The sequence below is a fragment of the Salmo trutta genome, chromosome 16 (assembly GCF_901001165.1).
Source record: "Salmo trutta chromosome 16, fSalTru1.1, whole genome shotgun sequence".
In the NCBI taxonomy this organism is placed as follows: Eukaryota; Metazoa; Chordata; class Actinopteri; order Salmoniformes; family Salmonidae; genus Salmo; species Salmo trutta.
This window is the reverse complement of record NC_042972.1, coordinates 18,536,795-18,551,592: the sequence shown is the minus strand read 5'-3', so window position 1 is coordinate 18,551,592 and position 14,798 is coordinate 18,536,795. Positions and strand designations below refer to the sequence as shown.

General features: G+C 38.3%; 1 protein-coding gene across 1 annotated transcript; it reads left to right on the top strand.

Annotated features, from left to right (window-relative positions):
* Positions 1–3,901: 3,901 nt before the first annotated feature.
* Positions 3,902–11,147, top strand: cd8b (cd8 beta). Its single transcript, XM_029693289.1, has 6 exons — positions 3,902–4,121; positions 4,633–4,698; positions 5,075–5,434; positions 9,515–9,643; positions 9,876–9,969; positions 10,735–11,147. Exons 2-6 carry the CDS (start codon positions 4,677–4,679, stop codon positions 10,751–10,753), a joined length of 624 nt encoding a protein of 207 aa, XP_029549149.1. The 5' UTR covers positions 3,902–4,121; positions 4,633–4,676; the 3' UTR covers positions 10,754–11,147.
* Positions 11,148–14,798: the final 3,651 nt, after the last annotated feature.

Genomic DNA, 14,798 nt, shown 5'->3' with positions numbered 1-14,798 from the left:
GACATGAACATTCTCCTGTACTGTGTGTACCTGAACAGACATGAACATTCTCCTGTACTGTGTGTACCTGAACAGACATGAACATTCTCCTGTACTGTGTGTACCTGAACAGACATGAACATTCTCCTGTACTGTGTGTACCTGAACAGACATGAACATTCTCCTGTACTGTGTGTACCTGAACAGACATGAACATTCTCCTGTACTGCGTGTACCTGAACAGACATGAACATTCTCAGGTCTCCTGTACTGCGTGTACCTGAACAGACATGAACATTCTCAGGTCTCCTGTACTGTGTGTACCTGAACAGACATGAACATTCTCAGGTCTCCTGTACTGTGTGTACCTGAACAGACATGAACATTCTCAGGTCTCCTGTACTGCGTGTACCTGAACAGACATGAACATTCTCAGGTCTCCTGTACTGTGTGTACCTGAACAGACATGAACATTCTCAGGTCTCCTGTACTGTGTGTACCTGAACAGACATGAACATTCTCAGGTCTCCTGTACTGTGTGTACCTGAACAGACATGAACATTCTCAGGTCTCCTGTACTGTGTGTACCTGAACAGACATGAACATTCTTAGGTCTCGTGTACTGTGTGTACCTGAACATTCTTAGGTCTCGTGTACTGTGTGTACCTGAACAGACATGAACATTCTCAGGTCTCCTGTACTGTGTGTACCTGAACAGACATGAACATTCTCAGGTCTCCTGTACTGTGTGTACCTGAACAGACATGAACATTCTCAGGTCTTCTGTACTGTGTGTACCTGAACATTCTCAGGTCTCGTGTACTGTGTGTACCTGAACAGACATGAACATTATTAGGTCTCGTGTACTGTGTGTACCTGAACAGACATGAACATTCTCAGGTCTCCTGTACTGTGTGTACCTGAACAGACATGAACATTCTCAGGTCTCCTGTACTGTGTGTACCTGAACAGACATGAACATTCTCAGGTCTCCTGTACTGTGTGTACCTGAACAGACATGAACATTCTCAGGTCTCCTGTACTGTGTGTACCTGAACAGACATGAACATTATATAACAACAACCTATGTAATGAAATGCATTTCTAAAATATGCCCCAACGTTGCAGTTTCATACACTTTTAAGCACTTATTTTTTACTGCACTGTAGAACAGGTTCACTTTTAAATGACCCCGAATGTATATCTTCACCATCCTGCTATGTTCAGTGCCTTAAGAAAGTATTCATACCCCTTGACTTATTCCACAGTTTGTTGTATTACAGCCTGAATTCCAAATGGATAAAAAAAATGAATAATTCGCCCATCTACACACAATACCCCATAATGACAAAGTCAAAACATGTTTTTAGACATTTTTACAAATTTATTGAAAATGAAATATAATTTACATAAGTATTCACACCCATGAGTCAATACATGTTTGAATCACCTTTGGCAGCGATTACAGCTGTGAGTCTTTCTGGGTAAATCTGTAACAGCTTTGCACACCTGGATTGTACAATATTTCAACATTACAGCCATTTTCAAGTCTTGCCATAGATTTTCAAGCTGATTTAAGTCAAAACTGTAACTAGGCCTCTCAGGAACATTCGATGTCGTCTTGGTAATTGTATATTTGGCCTTGTGTTTTAGGTTATTTATGAAAGGTGAATTTGTATTCCAGCGTCTGTTGGAAAGCAGACTGAACCAGGATTTCCTCTAGGATTTTGCCTGTGCATAGCTCCATTCCATTTATTTTAATTTAAAACAACTCCCTAGTCCTTGCTGGTAACAAGCATACCCATAACATGATGCAGCCACCAGCATGCTTGAAAATATGAAGAATGGTACTCAGTCATATCTTGTGTTGATTTTCCCCAAACATAACGCTTTGTATTCAGAACATAAAGTTAATTTCTTTGCCACAATTTTTGCTGTTTTACTTTAGTGCCTTATTGCAATGTTGTTGAATATTTTTTATTCTGTACAGGATTCCTTCTTTTCACTCTGTCATTTAGGGGAGTATTGTGGAGTAATGACAATGTTGTTGATCCATCCTCAGTTTTCTCCTATCACAGCCATTAAGCTCTGTCATTGATTTAAAGTCACCATTGACCTCATGGTGAAATCCCTGAGTGGTTTCCATCCTGTATATTTGTAATGACTGGGTGTATTTATACACCATCCAAAGTGTAATTAATAACGTCACCATGTTTATAGGGATATTCAATGTCTGCTTTTTTTATTCCCATCTACCAATAACTGCCCTTCATTGAGGGGCATTGGAAAACCTCAGAGTTGAGGTAGTCATTCAAAAATTATGTTAAACATTATTATTATTAAACACAGAGTCCATGCAACTTATTATGTGACTTGTTAATCGCATTTTTACTCCTGAACTTATTTAGGCTTGCCATAACAAAGGGGTTGAATACTTATTGACTCAAGGCATTTCAGTTAATTCATTTTTTATTAATTTGTAAAAAATTCTAAAAACATAATTCCACTTATGGGGTATTGTGTGTAGGCCAGTGACCATAAAAATCTAAATGTAATCAATTTTCAATTCAGGCTGTAACACAACAAAATGTGGGAAAAGTGAAGGGGTGTGAATACTATCTGAAGGCACTTTACAGTGTATCTGGGTAATGTTCTTACTGAATGGAAATTTGGAAATTAAATTAGAAAATCAAAAAAAATTGAGAATCATTCACCTTCTATTGAATTGTATACCCTAGCTAGTGTGTGAAATAAATATATTAAATGTTGCCATATAAAAATAGGCATAAAGCGGGTATAAAGACATATGTTGTGAAAACGTAAATGTGAGCTACTGTATTTACTATCAAACAGAAATATTGGTCATTCATTTTATATCAAGTATAGGCTACATATCACTTTATTGTAGGAACAGTGATCTCAAAGCTGATTCACTACATCTTACGGTAAAGTTCATGCTCTGATGAAATTGTTAAGGCTTAGTAGAATTTACTTGACAGAGTCAATTAATGTAGATTTTCTCAGATATATTTATACAGGTATTTATCAGTTTTGGCAATGACAGAAGTACTCATTAAGAATCATTGTTGGTTGGCTGTGTATTGCTTTAACATGAACTGGAGTTGAGGTAGCTGGATCTGCAGCTGTGCTCCAGTACTCAGTGCTGCTGCAGCTGGTCTAGGTCACACACCTGGGCAGAGAGGTTCGGGTTAGGAGAGGTGATCCACACTTCGCAATTGTGCAAACTAGTCACACCAGACAAAATGAGGCCTTCATTTTAAATGTGTTGGTATAAAACAATACAATATAGTACTAAAATAGTGTTGACGAGTACTATTTATACGGACTCTAAACACTTTCGACCTTGACTGAAATTTCTATGCCGGTGGTTCTAGAAGTCCAGAGGCTGGTTGAGACATAAAGTCATTGTTGATATTATGAAATTGTTCACTTTCTGTTGGGCCATGAGTTTTACCTTATTCAGAATAGATACATATTTGTGTAGCATCCAGTATATTGCAAAGCAATAGCACTAGGCTATATCCCTGATGAGGGCTATCACTGGTGGAGTGTGTCTCAAAAACAAGTGAAATGTAAAAAAAAAGTGTCTGAACACTTCTACAGCATGCCATTAACATCAAGAGTAGAGATTTGGTCAAAGAGGAATATGGAAGAATAGTTAGACATACCGCAATACAGGTTTTAAGTTAGGAGTAAAAAGTTACCGTAAAATGTATTTATTTTATGTTTTATTTTATGTGTTAATATTGTATGAATCAGTGATCTCTTAAGTGGCAAATATAGACAAAACCTCCCAAACAATCAACAAGAGGACATAAAGATAATGTATTATTTGGGGAAATCTTCTGACGTAATGTCTTTATTGCAATTGTGTGTGTGTGTGTGTGTGTGTGAGATAGGCCTGGTGTGTGGCTGTGTGCTGTCACGTAGGGGTGTTGCCCAGGCAACACTTGGCCATGTTACTTCAGTTCCTCCCCTGTTCTCTGGCAGATGCATGAAGGGAAAAGAAAGCACTTTTGCCGACCCTCAGCTAACACTCGAGACATACACCACAAGTCCACAACCACTCAAGATGACCCCATTGGGACTGGTATGGACAATGGTGTGTTTGTGGACAACAGGTAGGACCGCAATATTCTGTCTACCCACTGTTAACAAGTTCTTCTCTGTTGAGGCCTCAGGAACAGCGTTAGACCCACCTTGACAACTAGTGCAAGTCAGAATGTTAAGTGTGTGTGTTATTTGTTATTTGCTTAATGGAGTGTTGAAGAGGCCCCTGTGTTTTCTTTAAGTTTATTTATATAAAGTTCTTTCAAATATTTAAGTGATATGATGTTTTAGTCTGCGATGATTAAATAATAGTAAATAAAAAACAGTATGCTGGATCAAAATGCAGACCCTCAATATTGTCTCCAAGACATGACGGAAATTCAATGACGACCAAGAGCTATTCTTAAATCCATCGAGACCTCTGCAGTTAAGATATGTATACCTATTTCTGTGATGCGTTACATATAAAGAAGCCAAGCGAAACATTTCAGCAGTTTCTCGCACAATGTTTGCTTCATAATGTCGCCTTTATAGATAAGTCTCTCCACTAACCTTTTATTTGTGTTTCTTCATGGTTCCAAGGTGCTGTCATTTAACATTTCCACTCTTGCAAAACGACTGGTTTGATGATAGTATGTCTGTGTTCAGGTTAGTTTTTTTTTCATTTTACATTGATCCTTCTGTCTTTCTATCTCGCTTGATGTACAGTATTTCATGTATAATTTACCTGATTTAATAAACAGGTGTCCACAACACTGGTGAAAGCACAATAATTCAATTATATTGACGCACAAGCAGACAACGTTTCAATCTTATACGGATCTTTGTCAGGTGAAAATATTGTTGGACAGCGTACATGTTACGGACATCCATCATGTCTTATTATTATTTTGATCTCTGTCCAGCATGCAAAAATGGCAATAGGACCTCATTCCAACAGTATTGTTTATATACTGTATGTCTCCTTTGATGTGGTGGCAGTTTGTTTAGCCAAACTACAGTCCATTCACTTTTCCTATCCCAGTGTCCCACCAGACACTTTCAGAGTCCGACTTCGTCCGCTACCCCGGGATCAACGACACAGAGGTCTTCACCTGTGAGTGTTCCAACCACGCCTGTCAGAAGGTATTCTGGTTCCGCACTCTCCACAACAACCTCGACATCCAGCTCCTTCTCAGCCTCAACAATGCTGGCCGGACCAGCCATGAAGCCAGCGTGGACGAACACCGGTTCCAGGCCAGTAAGCATGATATGGGAAGCAAGATGACTTTCACACTGCGCCTCATTAACATAAGGTCAGAGGACGCAGGGCTATACTCCTGTATGCTCCAGAACCAGAAAGAGAACGAGCTGTGGAGGCCAGGAGTTCTTCTCAGACCTGGAGGTGAGAGGAACCCATTTCCCTGCATGGCACTGATGCTTCCCATTCTTCTTATGGCTAAATAGCAGGGTTGGGTAGGTTACTTTCTAAATGTCATCTGTTGCAGTTACTAGTTACCTGTCCAAAATTGCAATCAGTAACGTAACTTTTGCATTTACCAAACTCAGTAACTAATCTTATTACTTTCAGTTAGTTTTAGATTACTTTGCAATATATAACTTTTTCGGCGACCCGACCAAATTCACATAGAATAATAGATATAGATCTGTTCTATGTGCGCTCATTTTTTAGTCTTTTATTTTCAGTTTTGTACACCAGCTGAAAATACAATATTCTTGGTTATGGAAAATATATTTCACAGAGGTTTTGATGGTATAATGATTCTCTACCCCCCCCCAAACTTAACTCTGGACCTCGAAGCCAGTTCTTCTGCTTTAGACCTGGGACACCTGCTGGGTGAAATTCATTATCATGTAGAACAGAAAACCAGCAGGCTCCAGACCTCATAGGGTAAGAGTTGAATACCTGTACTCTACACTATATTTTCTTGTTTTTTCACATAAACTGAGATTAAGAAAACTAGAAGAAGACAAAAATGAAACCCCACCTGTGTTTTGGTAAATAAAAAAAGCTGAGGGATTGGCCAGGAGAAATGTAACCATTCTCAGATCAATAGACAGAGCTATGGATGCAAGGACTGACCATCCATATCAAAAGTATTGTTTTAACCATATTTTGAGGCTATACAGTGTTGATTCACATTTATATTTCGGGTTCTCATGGGGTGTGACAGTTGAACTAAACTCGTGAAGCATTTATAAGGTATATTCTTCAAGAATCAATGGGTATATATAATACATGTATAAGTCCAATGGATGTAGCAACTACAGATTGCCCCTTTGAGTCTTATTTTGGAATCAGCACGAATTAGAGCATGGTGTTGGTAGAGCATGGTGTTTGCAACGCCAGGGTTGTGGGTTCGATTCCCACGGGGGGCCAGCACAGAAAAAAAAATGTATGAAATGTATGAAATTGTATGAAATGTATGCATTCACTACTGTAAGTCGCTCTGGATAAGAGCGTCTGCTAAATGACTAAAACGTAAAATGTAAAAAATGAATTAGACTGAGCAATAAAAGCCCCACTCATGGTCTTCTTAAATTTAAATTGTTTATGCCAGTATGGAGCACAATATCACAGAGGAGTTTAGAAGGTGGGAACTCTTCAAACTTGTATTTCATAGACTGGGATCCGCACTACGCATCTGTAGCAAGAGCGCATTTTTCACTGATGGTCCGTCCACTGGTGGCAAAAACAATGATTGATAGGCAGCTTAAACTTCTTAAATTCAATCATTATTGGGTTAAAATACTCATATACATTTGTGAACAGCCATCCACAACACAACAACCACAACCCGTAAGGTGCAAATAGATAAATGAGAGAGTGTGTGATTCACATAAATGTGCTATGTAGATATCAATAATAAGTGATATCCGTATCACCCGGTAGACTACACCACTGTTGTCGTCCTTACCTCCAAGCATTTATTCAAATTGGATAATCTGATGGATAATCAATTTGGATGCTGATAGAGTTCGCAAAACAGATCTTGGAATGTAGCATACAAAATTTTCCCGCTATCCATCAAATGCATTTGCTCTTGTGGTCAGACTCCCTCAGGCGGAACAAATGTAGCTTTTTTCAAAGCTGATTTGAATGTCATTGAGAAAACAGAAAGGTGTCAAAGATTTCTGAATTTTATCCTGGAACCTTTCTGAATTTTATCCTAGAAGTAATCATCTAGTTTTTCAAAAGTATCTGTAATCTGAACTCTGGTTATGTAACACGTTACACAGTAATCCGTTACTTCCCAACCCTGCTGATTAGAGATGAGAAGGTGCCTGAATTAATCCAGAACTCCTAAATTTACAACCTAGAACCATGCAAACCTAAAATATGCAATTTTCACATTCGGAAATTGCATATTTGTCCCCCCCCAGTTTTATCATTGGAATGTGATACAAAACAAGGCAACGCTGTGCTTTAGGACCATGCGGACGCCTCCGAGCGGTCGGGTAGACTGTTTGGAGCGTTTATCTGTCTGGCAAAATAAAAATAAAATAAAAACTGATGACCCCCACTTCTAAAACCAAAGTTGTGCCCCTGCCTAAAACTATACTGAACAAAAATATAAATGCAACATGCAACAATTGCAACGATTTTACTGAGTTACAGTTCATATAAGGAAATCAGTCAATTGAAAAAAAGATTTCACATGACTGGGCAGGGGCGCAGCCATAGGTGGGCCTGGGAGGGCATAGGCCCACCCACTTGGGAGCCAGGCCCGCCCACTGGGGAAACAGGCCCAGCCAATCAGAGTGAGTTTTTCCTCACAAAAGGGCTTTATTACAGGGCTTTATTACAGAAATAATCCTCAATTTCATCAGCTGCCCGGGTGACTGGTCTCAGACGATCCCGCTGGTGAAGAAGCCGGATGTGGAGGTCGTGGGCTGGTATGGCTACACGTGGTCTGCGGTTGTGAGGCCGGTTGGACAAACTGTCAAATTCTCTAAAAAGCGGTTGGAGGCGGCTTATGGTAGTGAAATGAACATTAAATTATCTGGCAACAGCTCTGGTGGACATTCGTAACGCAAGTTGTCCGCCATAATGCATGTTGAAAATTTTACTAAGAAGCTAAGATCCAAGATTGTTTTTTTATATCAAAATAAATCATGCTTTAGTACTAAAAATAGGAGAAAGATTGTTCAAACAATGCTTCTCCCTGTATTGGATTTTAGTGATACTGTTTACATGCATGCAGAAACCTCTGTATTAAAATCATTAGACGCAGTCTACCATTCCGCAATACGTTTATACAGACATTGTAGTCTGAAATAAAATGTAGGATGGACCTCTCTGTCTGTAAAAAGAGAGCTGCATTCTCTTTTATTTATTTAAAAAGCAATTTGACAGAAACTCCCTCTATATGTAACATCATTCATTAAGATAAGAGTAATAAATTGCCAAACCCGTTCACAGGAATGGATAACACTAGAGATCCCTTCAGTCTCCACAGATTTGGGAAAATCTGCATTTTGTTTTTTTGCCCCTATTTTTGGAACAATATGCAGAGTTCACTGCAGCTAGATGTATTGGTGCAGTTTAAATAATTTATTGAGGACCTCTATGTAGTTAAATGGGATTGCTTTTATTAAATATGTTTATTTTTGTTTATTGTGTGCTGAATTATATTGTTTTATACACATGTTGTTTTAATTTTCTGTTTTTATTGTAATGTGTACAGGGCTCTCTTGTAAAATAGATGTTTAATCTCAATGTGACTCTCTGTTTAAATAAAGGTTAAATAACATTCCTACGGTCAGCATGCCAATTGCACGCTCCCTCAAAACTTGAGACATCTGTGGGATTGTGTTGTGTGACAAAACTGCACATTTTAGAGTGGCCTTTTATTGTCCCCAGCACAAGGTGCACCTGGGTAATGATCATGCTGTTTAATCAGCTTCTTTATATGCCACACCTGTCAGGTGCATGGATTATCTTGGCAAAGGAGAAATGCTCACTAACAAATTTCTGCACAAAATTAGAGAGAAATACTTTTTGTGCGTATGGAAAATTTCTGGGATCTTTTATTTCAGCTCATGAAAAATGTTGCGTTTATATTTTTGTTCAGTATAGTTACACAACAGTAACTAGAACTCTCTTACACTATACTCCTGTATTATCTTTTGAATGGCCTGAGAACAGACCAATTTCCTGATTTTCCATGGTCTACACTCTTAGAATAAAGGGTTCTTCGTCTGTCCCCATAAGCGAACCCTTATCCCTTCACAGCGCTTGGTTGGAATTAATTTAATTTCTAGTGAAGTCAGGACGTTAGTGGGGAATTCAGCCTTGTTATAGAAAAGAAAAGCAATAACTTCATATTCTTTTGCATTGGTTGCAGATCCATTTCCAAGCTTCTTCATCTGTCCAAATCTTTCTCCATTATCTTTTGTGCATTTTGTCTCTCTCACAGTGTTTCTTATATCCATCACATTGTGTATTTTTGTGACCCACCAGAAACTCGGCCAACATTATTCCCTGTCACAAAGCCCCAGCCCCAAGGCATCCCAAACAGCATCCCAAACAGCATCCCAAACAGCACCCCAAACGGCCGCTGCACCAAAAGCAACTATCAAACCCCAAAAGGTAAGATTCATAAGTTTAACAAGTCTGTCCAATAAGTTGTTTATTGTAACAAGTTGAATGTGTTAAGCTAAATCCACACAAAGATTATCACATCACAATTAGTGATGTCTCATTCTCTCTTTTGGAGAACCAGGGCTGTCTGTAACCCCAATGTTAGGTAACTAGTTACGTTGACACAATATAAGTCCCAGCAGTTTAAACATTATTTAACAGGTTTTCTGTTGTGTTTCAGGCTGTGGCTCCAAGGTTCTCTGGCCATTGGTTGGAGTGCTGCTGGCCCTGGCTGTGGCTTTGATCTCTAGTACACACACTGTACTACTTCAGCAGTGAGTCTCTTCTCTCCTTCCTTACTTGCTGATAAAGTAATATAGAATAACCAACAAGGAATGAGCTCCAGTGCTCTTTCTAATTAGCATAGTCAATTATCAAAGATGCTGGTCATACAGGGCCAAAGACATACTTGAGATGTGGATGCTTAACTTGGACTTTCGCATAAATTGTGCATTGTTGTCAAAGGAATATTTGTGTGAAAGTTACAAGTATGTATAACAAATTAGGAATCCAGCCTCAGAGGCCTGAACAGCCACAAACAAAATTTGACAAAGTAAAGGCAATAAAGTGCACAACAATATCCAAATGTATGTATTCTGTATGGCATATCTATGTACATGGAGGAGGCAGTAATGTATTCATGTTTATTACAGTTACTCTGCTGTTGTTCTGAATTTGTTTTTGTATATGCTACAGGACTACCCAAAAAGTGTCGACTTCAGTTTGCCAAGTTCTCATGTGTAAACTTCACAAATCTGTGATGACATCTTCCTCTCCTCCTCTTCTCCTCTCCCCTTTTCTCACAACACGATAAAATATATCTTCCTGCTGCTGTATCAATCTCAGGGACTTACTCTTTTTCTCAGAAGTAGATCTGAGCCTGTATTCATAAAGTGTCTCAGAATAGGATCAGTTTAGCCTTTAAGATCACAATGCATATGATTACATGTGATTGATCACTTTCTCTATAATTGACACTCTCTTTGTCCCTGTATTCATCTCTGTGTATTTGACTTTGACTGTTTGTGTCTGCCTCACAGGAAAGGACCATTGGAGTAATTCAGAGTGCCCACACTGCAGACTCAGAGACAGTGCTGTATTTACTGTATGTGTCCTTACAGGGATCTCCTTCCACTTTATGAATCTGAAGACTGTTTTATCAGCATCTTACTTTTCTATTATTTGTTCATTACGATGATGAACCAACCAGAAGTTCCAACTGTCTAAAAGAAAACATTTAGGATTCTGTTCACAATGTTAACGTCTCTGGCTATGGATTTGTTATTAAGTGGATGTTTCAAATATAAAACCTTTATATTGAACAGGTATTACTCTCGTATGTGCTAGTATTACACCAATGCTATGCATTCTGCTGCGGTAGCCTAATGTTATGATTATTGGATGTGTGCATCATGTATTGATGATAAATAAAAGCTGTAAAAAACAAAAAATAGAATTACTTAATGTCTACGTACTGTCATCTCATCACAGGGACCAGAGAAAAGTGTGTGTCTACAGCATAGTGTATGTGTGTGAATGTGTGTGTCTACGGCATAGTGTTTGTGTGTGTCTGTGTCTACAGCATTGTGTCTGTCTGTCTGTCTGTCTGTCTGTCTGTCTGTCTGTCTGTCTGTCTGTCTGTCTGTCTGTCTGTCTGTCTGTCTGTCTGTCTGTCTGTCTGTCTGTCTGTCTGTCTGTCTGTCTGTCTGTGTGTGTGTGTGTGTGTGTGTGTTATTTCCTTGTTTAGCTGTTGAGTAGGAGACTTTTAATCTCACTGTGTGTGTTTAAACACAGAAACATAATCAAGCCTGCTCTCCACTATTTCACTTCACATTGCAGAGAGCAGGGACCTTCTGTAACACTATATATAAACAGTCTTTATTGATGTCAACCACAATATTAGTCTACATGATAAACACATAAAGATAACGCTTGTATAAACAGCATGCACACCTGTAGCATTTGAATGGGGTGATAAAAACATCTGTCTTTGTTTCTTCGGGTCTCAAAGAGTGAACAAGACCCTTTCCTGTGTGATAGAGAAAGAGAGAGAGGAGAGAGAGCGCGCTGCGCACATTGAGATCCTATCGCTCTCTCTATCTCATTGTTCTTTTAACTTTGAGTCCCTCATCTTGACGCTGAAACAAAACAACCACAGAGCGACCACAGACCACGCCACAGGCAGAGAGAGAAAGAGAAAATGGAGAGAGAGAGAGAGAGAGAGAGAGAGAGAGAGAGAGAAAGGAAAATAGAGTGAAAAGGCATGTGTACATTGTCATCAGACATTACAAAACCCTAAACTTTATTTAAACTCCTGTCATTAAATTAATAGGAAACACTTTAATTTACAGTCTTGGGTAACACTTTATTTTACAGTCCTGGTACACGTTCACAACAGTCCTAAGCCATTGCATCTATCTGGAATGGTAAGTGGTTATCCTGAAGAGAGATGTGCTGAACATTTCATAGAATCTGAAGATATTCTAAGAATACTAATAACTTTACAAGAAATATGAATGCTTGTTGCTAGAGCATAAAATTACTTGACAGTGAAAACTATAACTGAAAAGTAATCCTGTCATTTAATCCATGATTTCTGTTTGAGCATAGTACAAATAATGTAAATCACTCTTATTTACATTTACATTTACGTCATTTAGCAGACGCTCTTATCCAGAGCGACTTACAGTAGTGAATACATACATTTCCTTTCATGCATTTTTTTTTCTTTTTTTTTGTACTGTACTTATAAATATCCACTTGAACAAAGACACATTAGCCTATCAATATAATAATAGGATTACATGAAACACAACAGCGCTCCTAAAATTATTCTTCTCTTTTATTTGCTTTGAAACATATTTTTAAAAAGAAGATAAAAACAAATAATGATATTGTGGTCAGAACAATAGTACTATATTTAGTTAAACACATATATAATATATAGTATAGTCAATCTTGTGTACAAAATCTAATGTAACTATCGTTGAAGATATTATTTTTTATATTTCTGCTAGTCTCATCATTTGTAGTATTTGTAGTCTCATAATTGTATTTATTTATATTTCCTTCTGACAATATAATTGTTAACTTGGGCTCATCCATTTCTGTTACTATTGTTACACCAAAAGGCAATCTACAGCAGTGGCAAGAACCACTTTTATTTAGATTTGTCATTGTTTTATTTTCCACAAGCTTAAAATCGATACAAATAGCTTTTGGAAGATAAAAAATGTATCAGACATGGCAAGCTTTGTCACAGCTAGTCAGCCATTGCTACTTACCGTATGCTGAGATCATCCAACTGTAGGTTCTCTGTCTCTTCCCTTCCCACAATGCATAGAGCCCCTATAAGGGCAGGGGAAATGATCCTAATACTGCTGCTGTTCCATCTTAAATGAGAGGAGCCTTCTTCTAACTACATTTGAATGGCGAGTTACTCAAACTTTCTGTGTGTCTAATGTGGTCCTAAATATTCAGGGAACTCTCTCTCTCTCATAGGCATCCCCTGGTCATCCCTCTAGAGAGCCCTCATTGTGAGTAAGACAGGGAAGCCCAGGTAGGGGTAGAGAAAAAGCACCATGGAGGGTTAGGTGAGTCAACACAGATACAAAGGGATGGAAACTGGCTAACTGTCAGAGCCCCTATATCTCTGTCTGACTAGCTCTTCCTGGACACCCACCTTCTAACTACAGAACACACGAACACAATGCACAATCCCCCTGTGGTTATGAGTTATTGCGTCACTTACGGGCCTACAGTTTCAGGCACTGACATTCAACATGACATTCAGATTCTAGTTACTTTAGGCTACCATAAAGTAAGTAAAAGTCGTCTTTCCTTTTCCAAAGTAAAGAAAGGGCATGAGGTGACGCAAGACATGATTGCAACATGAACAAGGTGAGAGGAGCACTTAATTGCATTTCTCAAATGGAAACTTAAATGGAACAGTTTTTATGCCCACAGCCACCCCAGCTAGCACATTTGGTTCCTTGGAAGTTGTGGGAACATATGTTTTTGGTTACACATTGGTTGAGGGATCAAAGCCATAGGTTTCCTGAACAGTAATATGTAACTTTTTTTAAGCATCTGTTTTCGGAACGTTTGTTTTTAGGTTGTAGGGAGGTTCTAAGAACGTTTTACTCTGGTTCCTTTAAAGTTTTTCTGTGAGGTTCTATTAATGCTCTGAGAACAGAAATTATGTTATTTGGAGGTTTTTCAATAACTTCCTTAATTCTTTCACTAAATATTTCAAACGACTTTTAATAACACGTCTTATGGGAAAACTTTTTTTTTACTCCAAAGCACAGATAGGACACATGGAAATTCATTTCCTTAGGCATTAATCATATAAACAAATGTATTTTTTATTGTGACACGGCATCAATGAGATACAAATCAGTTCATTTTAGCCTATTTAAACAGAGTCCAGTTCAAAGGAAACAAGCACTCATTATGATCAGATGTGGCCAATTAGTGGGCGCGGCCAACACACTGAACAAGATAGAGGATAGAGAGAGTTTTGTTGATGCTGAGAAGGGAATAGAGTACCACAGTATGAGTCATACTACCCATAACACCTAGCGGTCAAACAGAGAAATGGTTCCAATCGTTTTCCACCATTCATTTTTCCCATAGGGGATTTTAGAAACACTTTTATTTTAAAGGGATGTGTTTTGTGTAGGCTTACACTGGCATGACGATTTGATAACTGTTGATCTGGACTAGACTGCCTAATCGAGGCAAAGGTAGGAATCTCTGGATTAACTATCTAATGTTAGCTAAATGTACTAATGAATACATTTGCAAAATGTCTTTATGGCCAATTCTTTGAACTGTCTTGTGCAAGTTTTAAATTGACACAATACCTTTTAGCAAAGGTATCAGCGAAACATGACATTTAAGTGTTTCTAAAATCCCCTATGGGAAAAATGAATGGTGGAAAAGCAGTGGTGTAAAGTACTACTCAAGTAGTTTTTGAGGTACCTGTGCTTACTCTATTCATATTTTTGACTACTTTTAGTTTTACTTCACTACATTCCTAAAGAAAATAATGTACTTTTTACTCCATCCATTTTCCCTGACATCCAAAATTACTCATTAC